General features: G+C 52.3%; 1 protein-coding gene; it reads left to right on the forward strand.

Annotated features, from left to right (window-relative positions):
* Positions 1-1,283: 1,283 nt before the first annotated feature.
* CHC_T00010085001 (putative DNA helicase) lies at positions 1,284-4,384 on the forward strand. XM_005710414.1 is given in 4 exon segments: positions 1,284-1,673; positions 2,027-2,284; positions 2,291-2,854; positions 3,290-4,384. 1 exon segment carries the CDS (start codon positions 3,290-3,292, stop codon positions 4,382-4,384), a length of 1,095 nt encoding a protein of 364 aa, XP_005710471.1. The 5' UTR covers positions 1,284-1,673; positions 2,027-2,284; positions 2,291-2,854.
* The last annotated feature ends 10,190 nt before the right edge of the window (positions 4,385-14,574 follow it).

Raw genomic sequence — 14,574 nt, forward strand, 5'->3', positions numbered from 1 at the left:
GGATAGTTACTGCAGAGGGCGGGGGAGCGGCGGGGCGGGGAACAGCGTGGTGTGCGGAACGAGGAGCGGAGGAGGAAGGGACTTGGCTCGGCGCTCGAAGCGCGCACGGAGCCCACTTGTCCCGCACTAATACTAATTTCCGTGTCTGTGTGTCTGTTTGTGTATGTGTGTGTGTGTGATCCTTCCGTGTACCTATTGGCGCACGTCGGCGCTATCGTGACAAGTGGCGGCCACGGGCGGGGCGCTGCCTGGCCGAAGGCCATGTTGGCCCGGGTGACAAGTGGCGACAAGCGTAACATTAAAATTTGTAGTTACTATGCGGACTGCGGGGCGCGGCACCACTACAGTACCGGGTGACAAGTGGCGACAAGTGTGGCGACAAGTGGCGGCCAGACGAGAGCGCTTTAATATAGCCCCAATTGGGCAGGACAGTACCGGCTTTCGGTTTCAGCAACTTTCACCACGTGACGGCTCCCTGGTTGCGCGGTGACCAGAGTCTGGTCAAGGCAGCGATCGTGATTCTATTCCAGCGTAGTAGTAGGTCGAATACGGCAATCCCTGCGAAACGTTTACCGGATTGCTTGACAGCATCCGGATAGTCCGTAGGTGTCTATTGCGATTTGCTTTTAGTATCGCGTGGTAGTCTTCCGCTGTACAGGAAGCCTAATCCAGTAGCGCACCATTTCTTGGTTCTGCAATATCGGGCTCGGAACAACGGCCTCCACAAAGCAATTTGTGGACGTCGGACTGGCGTTGTTATGGCAACGTCGTCAACTAAGATCAAACGCAGCCTCCGTCAAACAATAGAGGTTGCAAAAAGACACAGTGTAGGTGCCGTTAGGGTTTGGGAAACCTAGCAACCGCACTGAGGGGAAACGGAGCGGGCGTACTTAGCGACCCCGGCGGGAAGAGCTTTGCAAGAGGTTCTTTCTAATAAAATACCGGGCTTCCTGAGAGCTGAAATATACAAGGTGGTCGTACTCTGTGTATTACTACTGTACCCTGTGTATAGTAGGACCATTATTCTATTTCTGTTTTGTTTTTTGGTTCGTTTGAATCACGGGATAGTACAAGGCAATAAATGCCCTATTGGTACTCTTTTGCGAAGTGCTCTCGCGGACGACCTAGCTGGCTTTCGTTGCGTTTAGACTTTTGATGACTGCTTACTACGACTCATAGTGATCTAAAACGGACCCGTCGCACTGGCGTCAACTCTAGCTGCACTTACCAGGATAATAATAGCGCACCGAGCAGAACGGAAATGGCGGGACCAGCGAATAAAGATGTGGCAGAAGCAAGAAGGCAGCAAAAAAACGCGCGTACAAGAGCAAGAAGAGCGTAAGAGTCTGAATCTGACGCTCAAGCACGTCGTGAGGCGGGTTGGGCCCGTGCCAGAACGCAGAGGGAGCAACAAACCGAATCTCAGACGGAAGCGCGTCGACAGACCAACCAGGAACGTACTGCAGCACGAAGAGCAGCAGAGACTCCTGAGCAGCGCGAAGAGCGTCTCTGTCAAAACAGGGAAAGAGCCAGGGCGCGCAGAGCCCGTCAAGCACGGACAGAGAGTCCCAGAGAGTCTGCAGAGTGCCAAGCAGCAACAGAATGTGCCCATGCCTCCAATCGAGCATCTTTGCAACGCAGGAGACAAGCTGAGAACACTCCAGGTCGCATAACTCGTTTGGAGGCCTCTCGTGTCTCAATGCAACAGACAAGAGCTGACGCAGCAACCCCTCCTCCGAGATGCACGGCGCGAAACGGATCACATTGCCACTCGAGGCGTTAGAGCAGAGGAATGTACTCCTATGCGTGAGGCGCAGCGAGACCTTAACCGTCTCTCCAACCAACGATCAAGGGATGCACAAGACACACCCACTCGGAATGCGCCGCAAAGATCTGACCGCCAGGCTCGAAGTGCTTCTCGACAGCTCTTTCCTCCACTACCCGACTCCTCCCGTCGTACCGAGATATCGGTATGATGCGTGTTGATTGTTCGCAGTGCAAAGCTCTGCATTTCGTCCAAGAACGCATGGTGAGCAGCTCGGCTGCAAGGGCCATGCTTTCCACATGCTGTGAGAAGGGCAAGCTGTCTCTGCCCCTTCTCCCTGACCCGACAGCACTTCTGGGCTCTCTCATCGACGATACTCCAAGGTCCCGCCGCTTCCATAAGAACATTCGAGCACACAATGCAGCACTGTCTATGGCGTCCGTAGTTGCCAAATGGATGAACAGAGGGCCCGGTCCTTCTAACTTTAACCCCACAATGACGATGCAGGGCGAGATGTAACATTACATGGGTCCCATGGTGCCATACGACGGGCGGGCGCCTGCCTATGCTTCCGTTTACATTCACGACACTGACTACGCTACCCGGACGCGCACAAGACTTGGAAACTCTACACGACTGGAAGAGGAACTCATGACGCAACTGACACACATGCTGCAAGAATGCAAACCCTACGTGCAGACATTTCTGTGTATGCGTGAATGGGCACAATCTACTCATAACAACACTCCAGCCGCGTACCAGATGGTGATCCATGCCGACCGCAGGCCAAGTCATGGGCACGTGTGCCGGTACAATGGTCCCGAAGCTTCTAAAGTGGCTGCATTGATCCCTGGAAATGAAGACGGAGAGATTGGGCGAAGAGATATAGTCGTGTGCAGGCGTGGGATTCTGAATAATAACGGGAACGAAGTGCTGGATCCGATTTCAGTCAGTCATCGTGCATACGATCCATTGAGTTACGTGCTTTTGTTTCCGAACGGTAGAGATGGATGGTATTCAGAGCTTCGATTCTCCATTGAGGACGACGGCAGACGTAACAAGATAACTCCGATGATGTTCTACGGATAGCATTTGTTCGAAATGGCAGGCGAGGTAAGCACAATCTTTCACGCAGCACGACTCTTTCAGCAATATTTGGTTGACCAGTTCTGCAAAGTGGAAGCAGAAAGGCTTTCGTATCTCCGACACAACCAGACACAGCTTCGAGCTGCGGACTACTCCTCACTGCGCGACAGACAAGGAGACTCCGGTCGTGCTGAAGATGAAGCCGACGCGGTGCGTGTCGGACGACTGTTCACTCTCCCTTCCACGCACATTGGATGTGACCTCTACATGAGGCAGCAGATGCACGACATCATTGCTATATCCAGCCAAATTGGCCACCCGGACATCTTCCTCACCATGATATGCAATCCTATCTGGACGGAGATCACAAGAGCCCTGCTGCCCAATCAAACGCCTCATGACAGACCAGATCTGTGCGCACGTGTGTTTCGTCTCTAAATGAAGGATCTCATGTCCTTGGTCATCAACGAGGAAATGTTCGGAACCGTCGTTTCCCATGTACGAGTCATAGAATTTCAGAAACGCGGTCTCCCTCACGCTCACGTTGTAGTTTTCCTAGATGGGGTCTCCAAGAATGATCTGCGTAATCCCGAAAACGTCGACCGCATTACCTCTGCCCAGATCTCGTCTTCCGAAGATCCAGAACTCCAAGAGGTCGTGCTCAAGCATATGATTCACAACCCATGTGGAGAACACAATCCAACAGCCGTGTGTATGGGCGAGCAGTACTGCAAGAAAAGGTTTCCAAAATCATTCAAAAACGAAATCAGCCAGTCCGAGAGTGAGTACTACATCACGTATCGCAGAAGGTCCCCCTCCGCAGGTAGGGTCTCCATCGAGAGGCCCTCCGGCATTGGCCGACGACAGATATCCGTCGTAGTCGACAACTCCTGGGTCGTTCCCCGCAGTCCTCCGCTCCTACGATCGTTCGCATGCCATTTGAATGTGGAACTCTGCGTGTCACGCGTTGGCGGAATCAAATACCTCTTGAAGTGTGTGTGTAAGGGACAAGACCGAGTGACAATGGAAATCACTGCCGAAAACGAGTGCTACGACGAGATCTCCAACTTTCAAGATGTCAGATACGTGTCTGCATCGGAGGCCGCATGGGGGTTATTCTCCTTTGACATTGTTGATCGCAATCCTCCAGTGGTCAGACTTGCAGTTCATCTGCCCAACCACCATACGGTGTACTTTGAGGAAGGACGAGAGCAGGAGGCGGCGCTTCAACCGGCATCAGGTACGAAGCTGACCGAGTGGTTTAAAGCCAACGAACAGTACCCAAGCGCGAGGCATATTCGGTACCACAAGTTTCCAAAGTACTTTACGTGGAAGACAAGCCGCAAGTCATGGAGTCCAAGAGCATCTCTGCGAAGACGCATCGCCAGCAGCGAAGAGGAAGCCTACGATTTCAGTGGTGCAGGCGCCAACGTAGTCCGTCGAATCTATAGTGTCAGTCCGAGGGAGGGTGAGCGCTACTTTCTTCGCCTCCTCCTCACACAAGTGCCAGGGGCAACATCTTTCGAGAACTAGCAAAACATCGACGGCGAGCAGTGCACCAGCCTCCGACAAGCTTGCTTACGACTTGGTTTGCTGGCCGACGATGCCGAGTGGAAGCACGTCATCCGAGATTCATTCCGGTCAGGCTTCGTTCCCCTTTCTCATCTGTTCGCTACGATTCTGGCACATTGCCAACCTTCGGATCCTCTCTGGCTGTGAAACGACCATCTGCACATGTTTCTCGCTGATATTCGCAATCGTGCACGTAGACAACCCATTCGAAGACAGCAGCTTCGCGATGATCACCACGCCACATCTTACGTGCTTGAAGAGGTACAGGAGGCCCTGAAGACTGTGCGTTCCGACTGGACGCTCGCACACTTCGAACTCCCACTCCCCAATGACAGCCTGCCCGCTTTGGAACAGCCAAACAAGATCCAGACACCCGAAGCACAAGCGCAGAAGTGCGAAGAGCGACTACAGACATCGTTGCCGCTGTTAAACACAAATCAACGCCATGTCTTTGACGAAATAGTTAGCTCCATGCTTCCAGGCTTATCCGTCTCGGCATTGCTTCAAGGATCCTCGAGCGCCGTTGCGGGATCTTCTATGCCAACACAAATTAGTCGTCTCTTCTTCCTCGATCCTCGATGCTACTGGCGGAACAGGCAAAACATTCGTGCTCAGCGCCATGCAAGACTTCCTTCGTTCGCGACGCAAGCAAGTCATCGCCGTCGCTCCATCTGCTGTTGCTGCAGTGTTGCTCGACGGTGGACGCACCGCTCATTCCGTGTTCAAGATTTGCATTCCTGTATCTACCGAAAGCACTTGGAACTTCTCCACAAACTCCGACACCGGTCGTACATTGCAACAAGTCGATCTTGTCATATGAAACGAGATCTTCATGTGCCATCGAAACTGCATTGAGACTGTCGATCGCTCCCTTCGCGACTTGATGCAAACCGACAGGCCCTTCGGAGGAAAGTTCCTCTTGCTCGCTGGAAACTTTAGACAAATCCTTCCCGTCGTTCCGGGCGGGTCCAGAGGTCAAATCGTGAGCGCGTGCGTCAAATCTTCCCCACTGTATCGAGAGTGCCGATTTCTGTGCCTTACCGAGAACATGCGCCTCGCTGATCTCCGAGCGGACCCTGCAGCAGATGTGGAGGCTCTCAACTTCCCAGAGTTCCTCCTCAGCACCGGGGAAGGCAGAATTCAATGCTAACAGCGCCCGGAATGGATCTCAATTCCACAGTCCGTAGCATTCGAGCAAATCATCCGCAATTTATGCCTCAAGGTCTTCCGCGGCAGTCGAGACATTCACGCCGACCCTACATGGCTCACCAAGCGCGTTATACTCACCACAAAGAACAGACCGCTAGAGCAGGTCAACGAAGTCATCGGCAACATGATGCGGGGACCGTATCGAACATATTTAATCGCAAAAAGGTCGAGAGTGAAGACACCAACGCGCTGATCAATCCTACGGAAATGGTCAACACTTTGACGGCCGGGTCTGCTCTACCAGACCACAAGCTCAAACTCAAGAAAGGTTTCATCGTCATGCTTCTGCGCAATCTAGATCCCACTTCCGGTCACGTCAACGGCGCACGATATGTCATCTAGAAAATGACCAACAACCTACTCTTTCTTCGCGTTACCTCGGGGTCACATGAAGGCAACAGACTCTGCCTTCCACGAATGCCCTGCGGACCAGGCGACGACAACTTTCCCATCCCTGGTTTTACTCAAACGCAGTTCCCGATTCGCACGTGCTTCGCCCTTACAACAAACAAAGCGCAAGTCCAGTCCTTTGGTGGCCGCATCGGTCTCGACCTAGGAGATCATTGCTTCTCGCACGGTCCACTCTACGTCGCATTATCGAGGACTACTCACCTAAGCAACGTCACTGTTCTCACTCGAGAGTCCGATGCAACAATGCGAAACATAGTATACCCCGAGGTCCTTCAGTAGTCATCAAAAAAAGTAAACACCATTCTCTTTACGTCTTCCCCTTGCCACCCTTCCGAATTATTGCTCCTCCACGCGGACTTCGCTTGGCGGGCAAAGCGCGCACGGAGCCCACTTGTCCACAACTACTAATACTAATGTGTGTGTGTATGTGCACTTTCGCAAATTTCGCCACTTTTCGGAAAATGAACGGGCAAGTTTAGGATCAACAAATTTCGGCCGCTACGGCCGGGCCACGCCGACACGTGGCGGCTGCAGCCATGAACGGGCACGAGCGAGGTGCGGCCTGGCCTGCGGCCAGGCCGCCACGCGGACACATGGCGCCCACGGCCATGGCCGCATAGATTTTTGAAGTAAATATCGAATTGTTCCCAGCGCACCAATAGAAAACGGTCAATTTTTATGTCAATTTTTAGTCGTTCACAATGCAACATTAAAAACGGTCAATGTTTCGGCAGTCGCGGCGCACGATCAATTTTCCCAATGCTACCAACCTATTTAACTCTATATAGCTGCACTTCCACAACACAGTACCGGCTTCCGATTTTAACATTTTTCAGAAAATGTTTCACCGCGTGACGGTGTAGCAGATGCCCTTCCCGGAATTAGATTTAGATTACATTTGTAACTGTAGAGCCCGAGCTCCACAATACCTCAGCCCGCGCGCACACATGTACCCCATGTGTACGGGGGCGCGCGCACATGGGTAGTGCCAGCCCCAACGGCTGACAGTATTACAGTGCAGGCCGACCTGCACTGCAGTAGCCCACTACAGTAAATCGGTACTGTAGTGTTATGATAGATTATTGTGTACATTAAATATGAGCGGACTGCTGGCGGTGGAGGGGGGACAAGCACGAACTTGTCAAAGATCATCCACCTTGGTCCGCCCGCTTACTCTCAGGTACTTCCTTTAGTTACCGAGGAGTAGCACCGCGCGCGGGTTGAGGACGCGCAGAGCACGCCCACGAGCCGGCTCCGCCTCCGCCCGTCGGTACTGGACCGTCACCCAGTTCCGCTCCGGGGCGTTGAGGCGTCGAACCGCTCGCGCGTGCGCACGTCCTCCCCGATCCCGCTCTACCACCGCTTCCTCGAGCCCGTGCTCGACACCGTGAGTGGGCTGTGCTTCTATCTTCCCCGACGATCGGGGTCTTTCCGAACTCTCAGTACTCACCCCCCTCGTCGTTGGGGGTGATTATTCTACAGGCAGCTCCCTGGTAGCGTGGTGAACAGAGTTCTGAGCGAGGAAGCGATCGTGCCTCTATGCTGGCGTAGTAGTGGGTCGAATACGGCATTCCCTGCAAAACGTTTAATGCATTGCTTGGCGGCATCCTGATAGTCTGTAGGTGTTTATTGTACTGTACTTTTAGTACAGTGTGGTAGTCTGCCGCCGTGCATGAAGCCTATTCCGATAGCGCCCCATTTTTTGGTGCTGCAGTATCGGGCTCCAAACGACGGCCTCCACAGAGCAATTTGCGGACGTCGGACTGACTTTATTGTAACGTTGACAACGAAGATCAAACGTAGCCTCCGTCAACCTATAGAGGCTGCAATGAAACCCAGTGTAGGTGCCGTTAGAGGCTTCAGGAAACCAAACCACCACATTGAGGGAAAAGGGAGCCCGCGTACTTAGCGACCCTGGCGGAAAGAGCCTTGCCTTGTAAGAGGTTCTTTCTAATACCGGGCTCCCTGGGAGTAGGAATAAAAAGTGGTCGTACTCTGAGTATTTATACTTCACCGGGCGTATAGTACGATCACGAATCTATTTATTTTTTGTTTTTCCGCGTTTGAGTTGTGTTGTAGTCTACTTCATGCCTTCTAGAGTTCCTTCATCTTCAGTTAGTAACGCCAGGCGTGCACAGGAGCGTTCATGTGCCGCACGGCGTCATCAACAACTAAGTGAGGAGGAAGTCGAGGACCACAGATGTTATAACAGAGAACGAATGGCAAAAAACCGTGCCTCAGAAACTGCTCAACAGCGTGCAGTGCGACTTTTAGGAGATCGTAATGCTACTCGGAGATGAAGGAATGTGGAGACTGAGCTGGAGCGTGTGAATCGACAAAGTATAGACCGCGTGTCCACCCGTGATGCAAGAGCCAATGAACACACTGAACACACTCCAGTTAGACGTTTCCGACAGAATTTTAGCCGTGTCCGTATGCGTGAGGCTAGAAGAATGGAGGATACGCCTACAACGAGTGCCCGTCAGGACTCTAATAGAGCAAGCATGCGTGAGGCTAGAAGTATGGAGGACACACCTACAAGGAGTGCCCTTCAGGACTCTAATCGAGCAAATATGCATGAGGCTAGAGATATGGAAGACACACCTGCGAGGATTTCCAGGCAAGAAGACAACCGTACTCACATGAATCAAACCCGGCATCTTGAATACGTCATATAGCCCCCCCTGGGGCTTTAAATTAGATTAGATCAAGAACTAGATCACCTACCGTAGAGGGTCGAGCTCCACAGTACTACCGCACATGGCCACGTGTACCCCTCGGGTACAGGGCACATGCCTGCACACGTGCACACATGTACACGTGTGCGCACGCGAAGGAAGCACGCGCCCACACGTGTACTGTCAGCTCCGATGACTGACAGTATTACAGTGCAGGCCGACCTGCACTACTGTAGTGTTATGATAGATTACTTTGTACATTAAATACACAGCGGACTGACGGCGGGTAGGGGGACAACGAGGGACTGGTTCTCAACCAACTGCCAAGGTCAGTCCACCCAGCTTATTCTAACGACGCGCCTTCGCCTTCGCGCGCGTTGGGAGGAGGGGAGCGGGTACGGGACACACGCGTGCCCGAGGGAGCCTAGATCCGCCTCCGCCCGTCAGCGCTGGTATGTTACCTAGCGCTGCTACGGGGCGTCGAGGCGTAGATCGGCCCGCGCGTACGCTCGTCCCCGACCGTCCCGCTCTACCACACCGCTACCAGGGCCCGCTTCCCTGCCTTATTAGCTGGCGCTTCATCCGTCTTCCTGTTCGAACGGGGTCTACCTCGGACTGTGCATACACCCTCAGTCGTTTGGGGGTGTTTATGCTACAATATACTCTGCTGAGAGACAAACCCGCTAAGCTAATACTCGCCGATCCCGAAGAATTTCCCGTAGGCTCTTCGACGACAGCACAGAAGAATATATGGACTTTGGGTCCATGGATGTCCAATGTCAGTTCTGTGGGGCGTTGCACTTTCTTGAAGAGCGGTTGATAAGCAGCTCTGCCCTTCGGCCTACAACAGTGATTGGTTATTAAAAAGATTTTTCCTTCTTAAAAAGAACTGCGTTTGAATATTGCCTAAGCCGAATTTAAGCCTATTTATAGCTTTTAGACACAGGTCGCCAATTCGGGAAAGTATATTTATTCTTTGCGCACTGCAGCAAAGTGTGTAATTTTTGTGAAACTGTGAAATTCACGGTTTCAAAGAGTGAATAATTCCTTGGAGTCATGATGTAGATCAATCTCCTCTACCTTTATGTCGATGAACTACAGATTCGACAATCTTGACATATAAAGTGCGGAGGCAATGTCGCAGAAAGAGATTGCATATAGCTCTCATTTCAGAGATGCCAGCTATATGCAATCTAGCAGTCAGTCGACCACATGATGCTCGGCAAGCGCTCGAGGAGGTGCTACACGGCAGTCCGATGGAGGTCTTGATGGGGCAAAAACTCCTTTACGTTCGACCGCGAGGGGTGCACAAAGGAGCAGCAGTGGCTGAAGTTTTGAGACGCCTCGATGTCAAGGGTGAGACGCCGGACTGGGTTTGTTCTATTGGTGACGACCGAACCGATGAAGACATGTTTAAATAAATATATCGCAATGCTGACGGGAAGAATATTAGTGTTCACACATGTACAGTTGAACGGAAGAGCACTTCAGCCAATTATTACGTACAGCATGTTGATGAAGTGTGTGACTAGTTGGAAAGGCTCACGCAAGTAGATGTAAATTCGCCTTGATGGGGCATAAAATATTTGTATAGGAAGAAGACATCGCATCTTCTCAGAGCCTGTCGCTTAATGTTTTAGTCTCGGCCTTGCCTCCCTCCTCTCACTCCGTCCTTGCTCGTTCACACATTGTTCGGATCGTCTAGCCTGTTTGGCAGCCAACCGTTAACAGTTCGACCCCTTTCCACATCTACCAGAATGCGATGGCCTCCTGACGTCATCCGGTTCGCTTCTCGCTATGCAATCTTCATATCGCGTTCTCGTTCAAACTCAACAAATGCGTAGTCTCTCAAAACTCCCTCTCGATCTAATGGCATAACAGTTGCCACAGGGCCATATGCCTCGAATGCATCCTGCAATGACTTCTCCACCATGGTAAAGGGCAGATTAGCAGCAAAGAGCGTGCAATACGCACTTTTTGTCTTTGCAGAATCGTCGCTTTTTGGGTCCCACTGGTCTCCTCTCGTTTTTAACGATTTCCGAGGCCTTCTTCAACGCGGCGTTCCGAACACGCCGCCTTCTTTGAGCAGGTGTTCGATAGGGTGTCTCCGGCTTGCTCTCAGTTTCATCAGCCATTTTTGTATCGAGGGGTTCGGGGGAGAGGAGAGAGGAAGAAAGTCGAGGCAGCGACGGCGTCTTGCGGGACAACTCTGAGCTTCCATTGCGGCGGGGACCACTGTAGGACTTGAAAATGGATAAGATGTGGGCGAGTGCAGTAATGATGCGGATAGGAAGCGTAAATATCACCACCCCAATCCGCCCTAGGGGTGAGGGCGGGAGAAGGAAGAGAAGAACGACTGGAGGAAGTGCCAGAGAGGATGGCGAGCGATCCGTTTTTGGGCGAGCGCAGGCTGTTCACTTGCCACACGCTCACGCGGCGTGGCACGTATGCCCGAGTCACAATACTGATCCATGGATATAAATATCCTTATTACATAAAAAAAACATCCCGCTGCGTTGCGCCGCGCGTTGGTGTGCCGCGCGCTGGACACAGACCGACTGCAGAGCGAGTGTACAAAAAGAAAAATATGACTATGACACAAAAATTAATTTCCGGAGACTCCCTGGGGGCTTGTCACTGCGCCCGCCCGCATCGCTTCGACCACGCCTGCTGCAGCTCCCGCCAGGGTAGCCCGCCCACCTCACCGACGCCCGTCCGTTTGGCGTCGCCCGCGCGCTTGCCATCGGCCGCCGGCGCGTCGGCCGCCGCTGCCGTATCTATACCGCCGTGCAAGCGCTACAGCCGCTGGCGACCCGACCGTCCACACCGCGCCCACCCCCGCTCCCTCCAAAATTGGCCTCCCTTTCCAGCCTGCAGTCGCAACGGCGCGTCCTCGGCTCGCCCGTGCCGCTCGAAGCCGTCGGGCTCCCGGCCTCTGTGCCTTCATCCACGTCTTGACAAACTGCTTATTGTACAGCTCAAACTGTGAGACATTCATCTCGTCGACCATTTCAGAGCTCCAAGTTTCGCCGCCTAATGGTCTCCCGAGCACCCCCTCAACCGACGCCACCGATCGCAAAAAGCAAATTCAGGTACTCACGCAACTGTCTACGAATGTAGTCATCAAGCCCGACATACGCCCCCGACGACGAGACAGACGCCGACGACGTGCCCGCCAAAAAAGTCAAGTCGCGCATGAATCGCCGCTCGACGCACGTAATGCGACACAGCGGCTCGATACTCCCCGACACCGACACCTTGCCCGTCGTCAAATTGACCAGTGCGTCCACAATAGGCACTCCGCCGTTCCGCGGAGGCTGTCTGGGCGCTTGGAACCGGGGACGGTTTCCCGGGCGTAGACAAACGACAAGTGTCTCCATTCCCCGGCGACAGCGTCGACGACACTGGGACAGAAGAGCTCTTCGAGCCGCGAATCGGCGTCTGCTACTTGGGCGTGGGCTTCCCCGAAGGCCGCATCGGCGTGGAGCTAGACTTTTGCAAAAATGCGTGGGCAGTCTGCACGAGCGGAGACTCCGTCTTCGCGGCGGCGGCCTTCTTCGCGGCCGAGGCGGCGGTCGACGAGAGTTGCAAGCCCACGTTATGCGAGGTGCCTATACGGCAGGCCCTCCTAGATTGATTCGGAATGAGCTCTGCCACGAGCGGCAGTGAGGCGTACGGCTGGAGAATGACGCGATCGCCGTGTCCGAACAGGGCGAACGGGAGGCCGAGGGCAGCGGAATCCTGCCCGTAGTCGAGCGGGGCACGGCGGAGGCAATGGTATCCAGGGCGCCGATGATGTGTGAACACGGGGGAGTGTGCTCTTGGGATGAGGGTAGAGCACTCTGACTCAAATATGCTAAAAATATCACATTTCACTGTAGCTGCACTCCCAAATTATTCATTTTCTGCTATTGAGTTTAGCGCTACTCTCGTAGTCTCGTTACGCGCGATTTCGCCATGTCGAACTGCGAAACTGTGGTTTGTGTTCTTGTTCAGTTGCGAGGAGAATGACTGAAGGCAACATTGTCCGGTGTCTGCCTCAGGTAGTTTTAGAAAAGACGAAGAAGGCGCCTTTGCCCTTGTCATTTTATAAGGGCTTGCGATCCGCGCGCGGTATCTTTTATCAATATTATGTCAGATCGAAGAATGGGTTGCAAGACGATATGAAGGATTCCATCTTTTGGACTTAGGAGAGAGCTTGTCCACGACATCTCGCGTAAAGTGTCCACGGCTTCCAGAAAATCTTGAAGGCTACGAAGAATAGCAACAAACCCTCTCACGCGTCGTTTGTTCGAATCAACAAACATGACACCGCCGCTGTCAACTGCAGCTTGCTGATGTAATGTAGGGTAGATGTAGGACCAAAGAGACGGCCATTTCGAAGAAATGGACTCATTTCTCCAATGCAAAGCACTTCTCCGAGCAAACTGCAACCATTTCTCGTAACTCGACGCTTATGTTTCTCACGATTTTGGCCCAGTCACATAGGTCATGCATTCCTACGCCGCATGCTGTGCACGAAAACGAAGTTTGCAATCCCGGAAAGCGACAATGCCTCTCCCCAATTCCACAGGACATTCCTTCTTTCTCCTTTTCGTTGTCGGTTTCCTTCATTCCTCTCCGAGTACATCGCTCCAGTTTCCTTCGCTTGAAGGCTTGGTCTTGAACAGATGCGACTAACCTCCTTTTTGCCGCTCTGAAAATTTCCGAGTCATGTTCTAACGCGACGTATTGGATACCTAAGTCCAAACATGCCAAACCCATGGACATAGAGCCTGCTCTAGGATTATAACAGATACCTGCAGGTTTGCACCATTGCTCGAGAATAGATACACTGAGATCCTTTTCAATGTCTCTAAGTTTAAGGATTTTGCCTTCTTCACAGCAGAGAGGATTTCGCGATTGTTGTACGTTTGTGACACAGTTCACCCACGACGGAAGGGTTGAGCTTCTGTAACCTTTTGCATATGAGTAATGATGCTTTTGCCTGCGATCTGGTGATCTCCAGAATACTGCTGCGATGAAGCCTGACTCTTGAGGGTGCTGTGATAATGTCTTTCTCTTGATTGTTGACGAATCTTGTATGTAAAGCATGAGATGCTTCATCATTTCCATGCCCTCCGCACATACAACTGAAAAAAGCTTCGAGAAGTGAATAAAATTGCACACGATATAGCACACGCCGCTCTGTTTCATCGCCATACCGCAATGACGTACAACCTGTTTCAGGCAGTCCTCATTAGATTCATCATCTTGTAGAACAGTCATGACCATATTGGCTTTCCCCTGCACCATTTTCCACTCATCCTGTTGTGTCATGAAGTCCTCAAGTGTAGCCTGCACAATCTTCCACCCAACCGGTAATAATTGAGATGCCTCAATTACTGACGCTGCCTCTGCAACTGATTCAACTGGTCTCTCATTGTGCCGTTCACAGGGCCCGCCTGAGTATTGACTGTGCGATAAGAGGGATGCTTTGGCCGCAGAGCCCTCCTCTTCACCGTCTTTTGAGCTTCCATTCTCTGAGGTACCTTGAGATGATAGTTCAGTGTCTGAATCAATCGCAGGATGTTTATGTGTATCTGAGTGCTCACTGTTCTCTTGAGGTATTTGTTGCAATCTTTTTCGGGCGATTTCCAAATGGTTAGTCCCATTTGGCACCAGATTTCTGCAAGCAGTTTCAAGTGGTAGTATAAGCTGCTTGCTGAACGCATGTTCCTGCATTTGGATATCCAGCAGCTGCGTACACGTCATTCTTTCTGCAATTGTGGTCATCTCATTCGGGATTTCGTCGTAATCACAAAGGGTTTTGAATTTTTCAAGCTCTTTAATTGCTTGGCGTAACTGCACCAA

The sequence above is a fragment of the Chondrus crispus genome, genomic scaffold, assembly GCF_000350225.1.
Source record: "Chondrus crispus Stackhouse genomic scaffold, scaffold_59, whole genome shotgun sequence".
Lineage (NCBI taxonomy): Eukaryota > Rhodophyta > Florideophyceae > Gigartinales > Gigartinaceae > Chondrus > Chondrus crispus.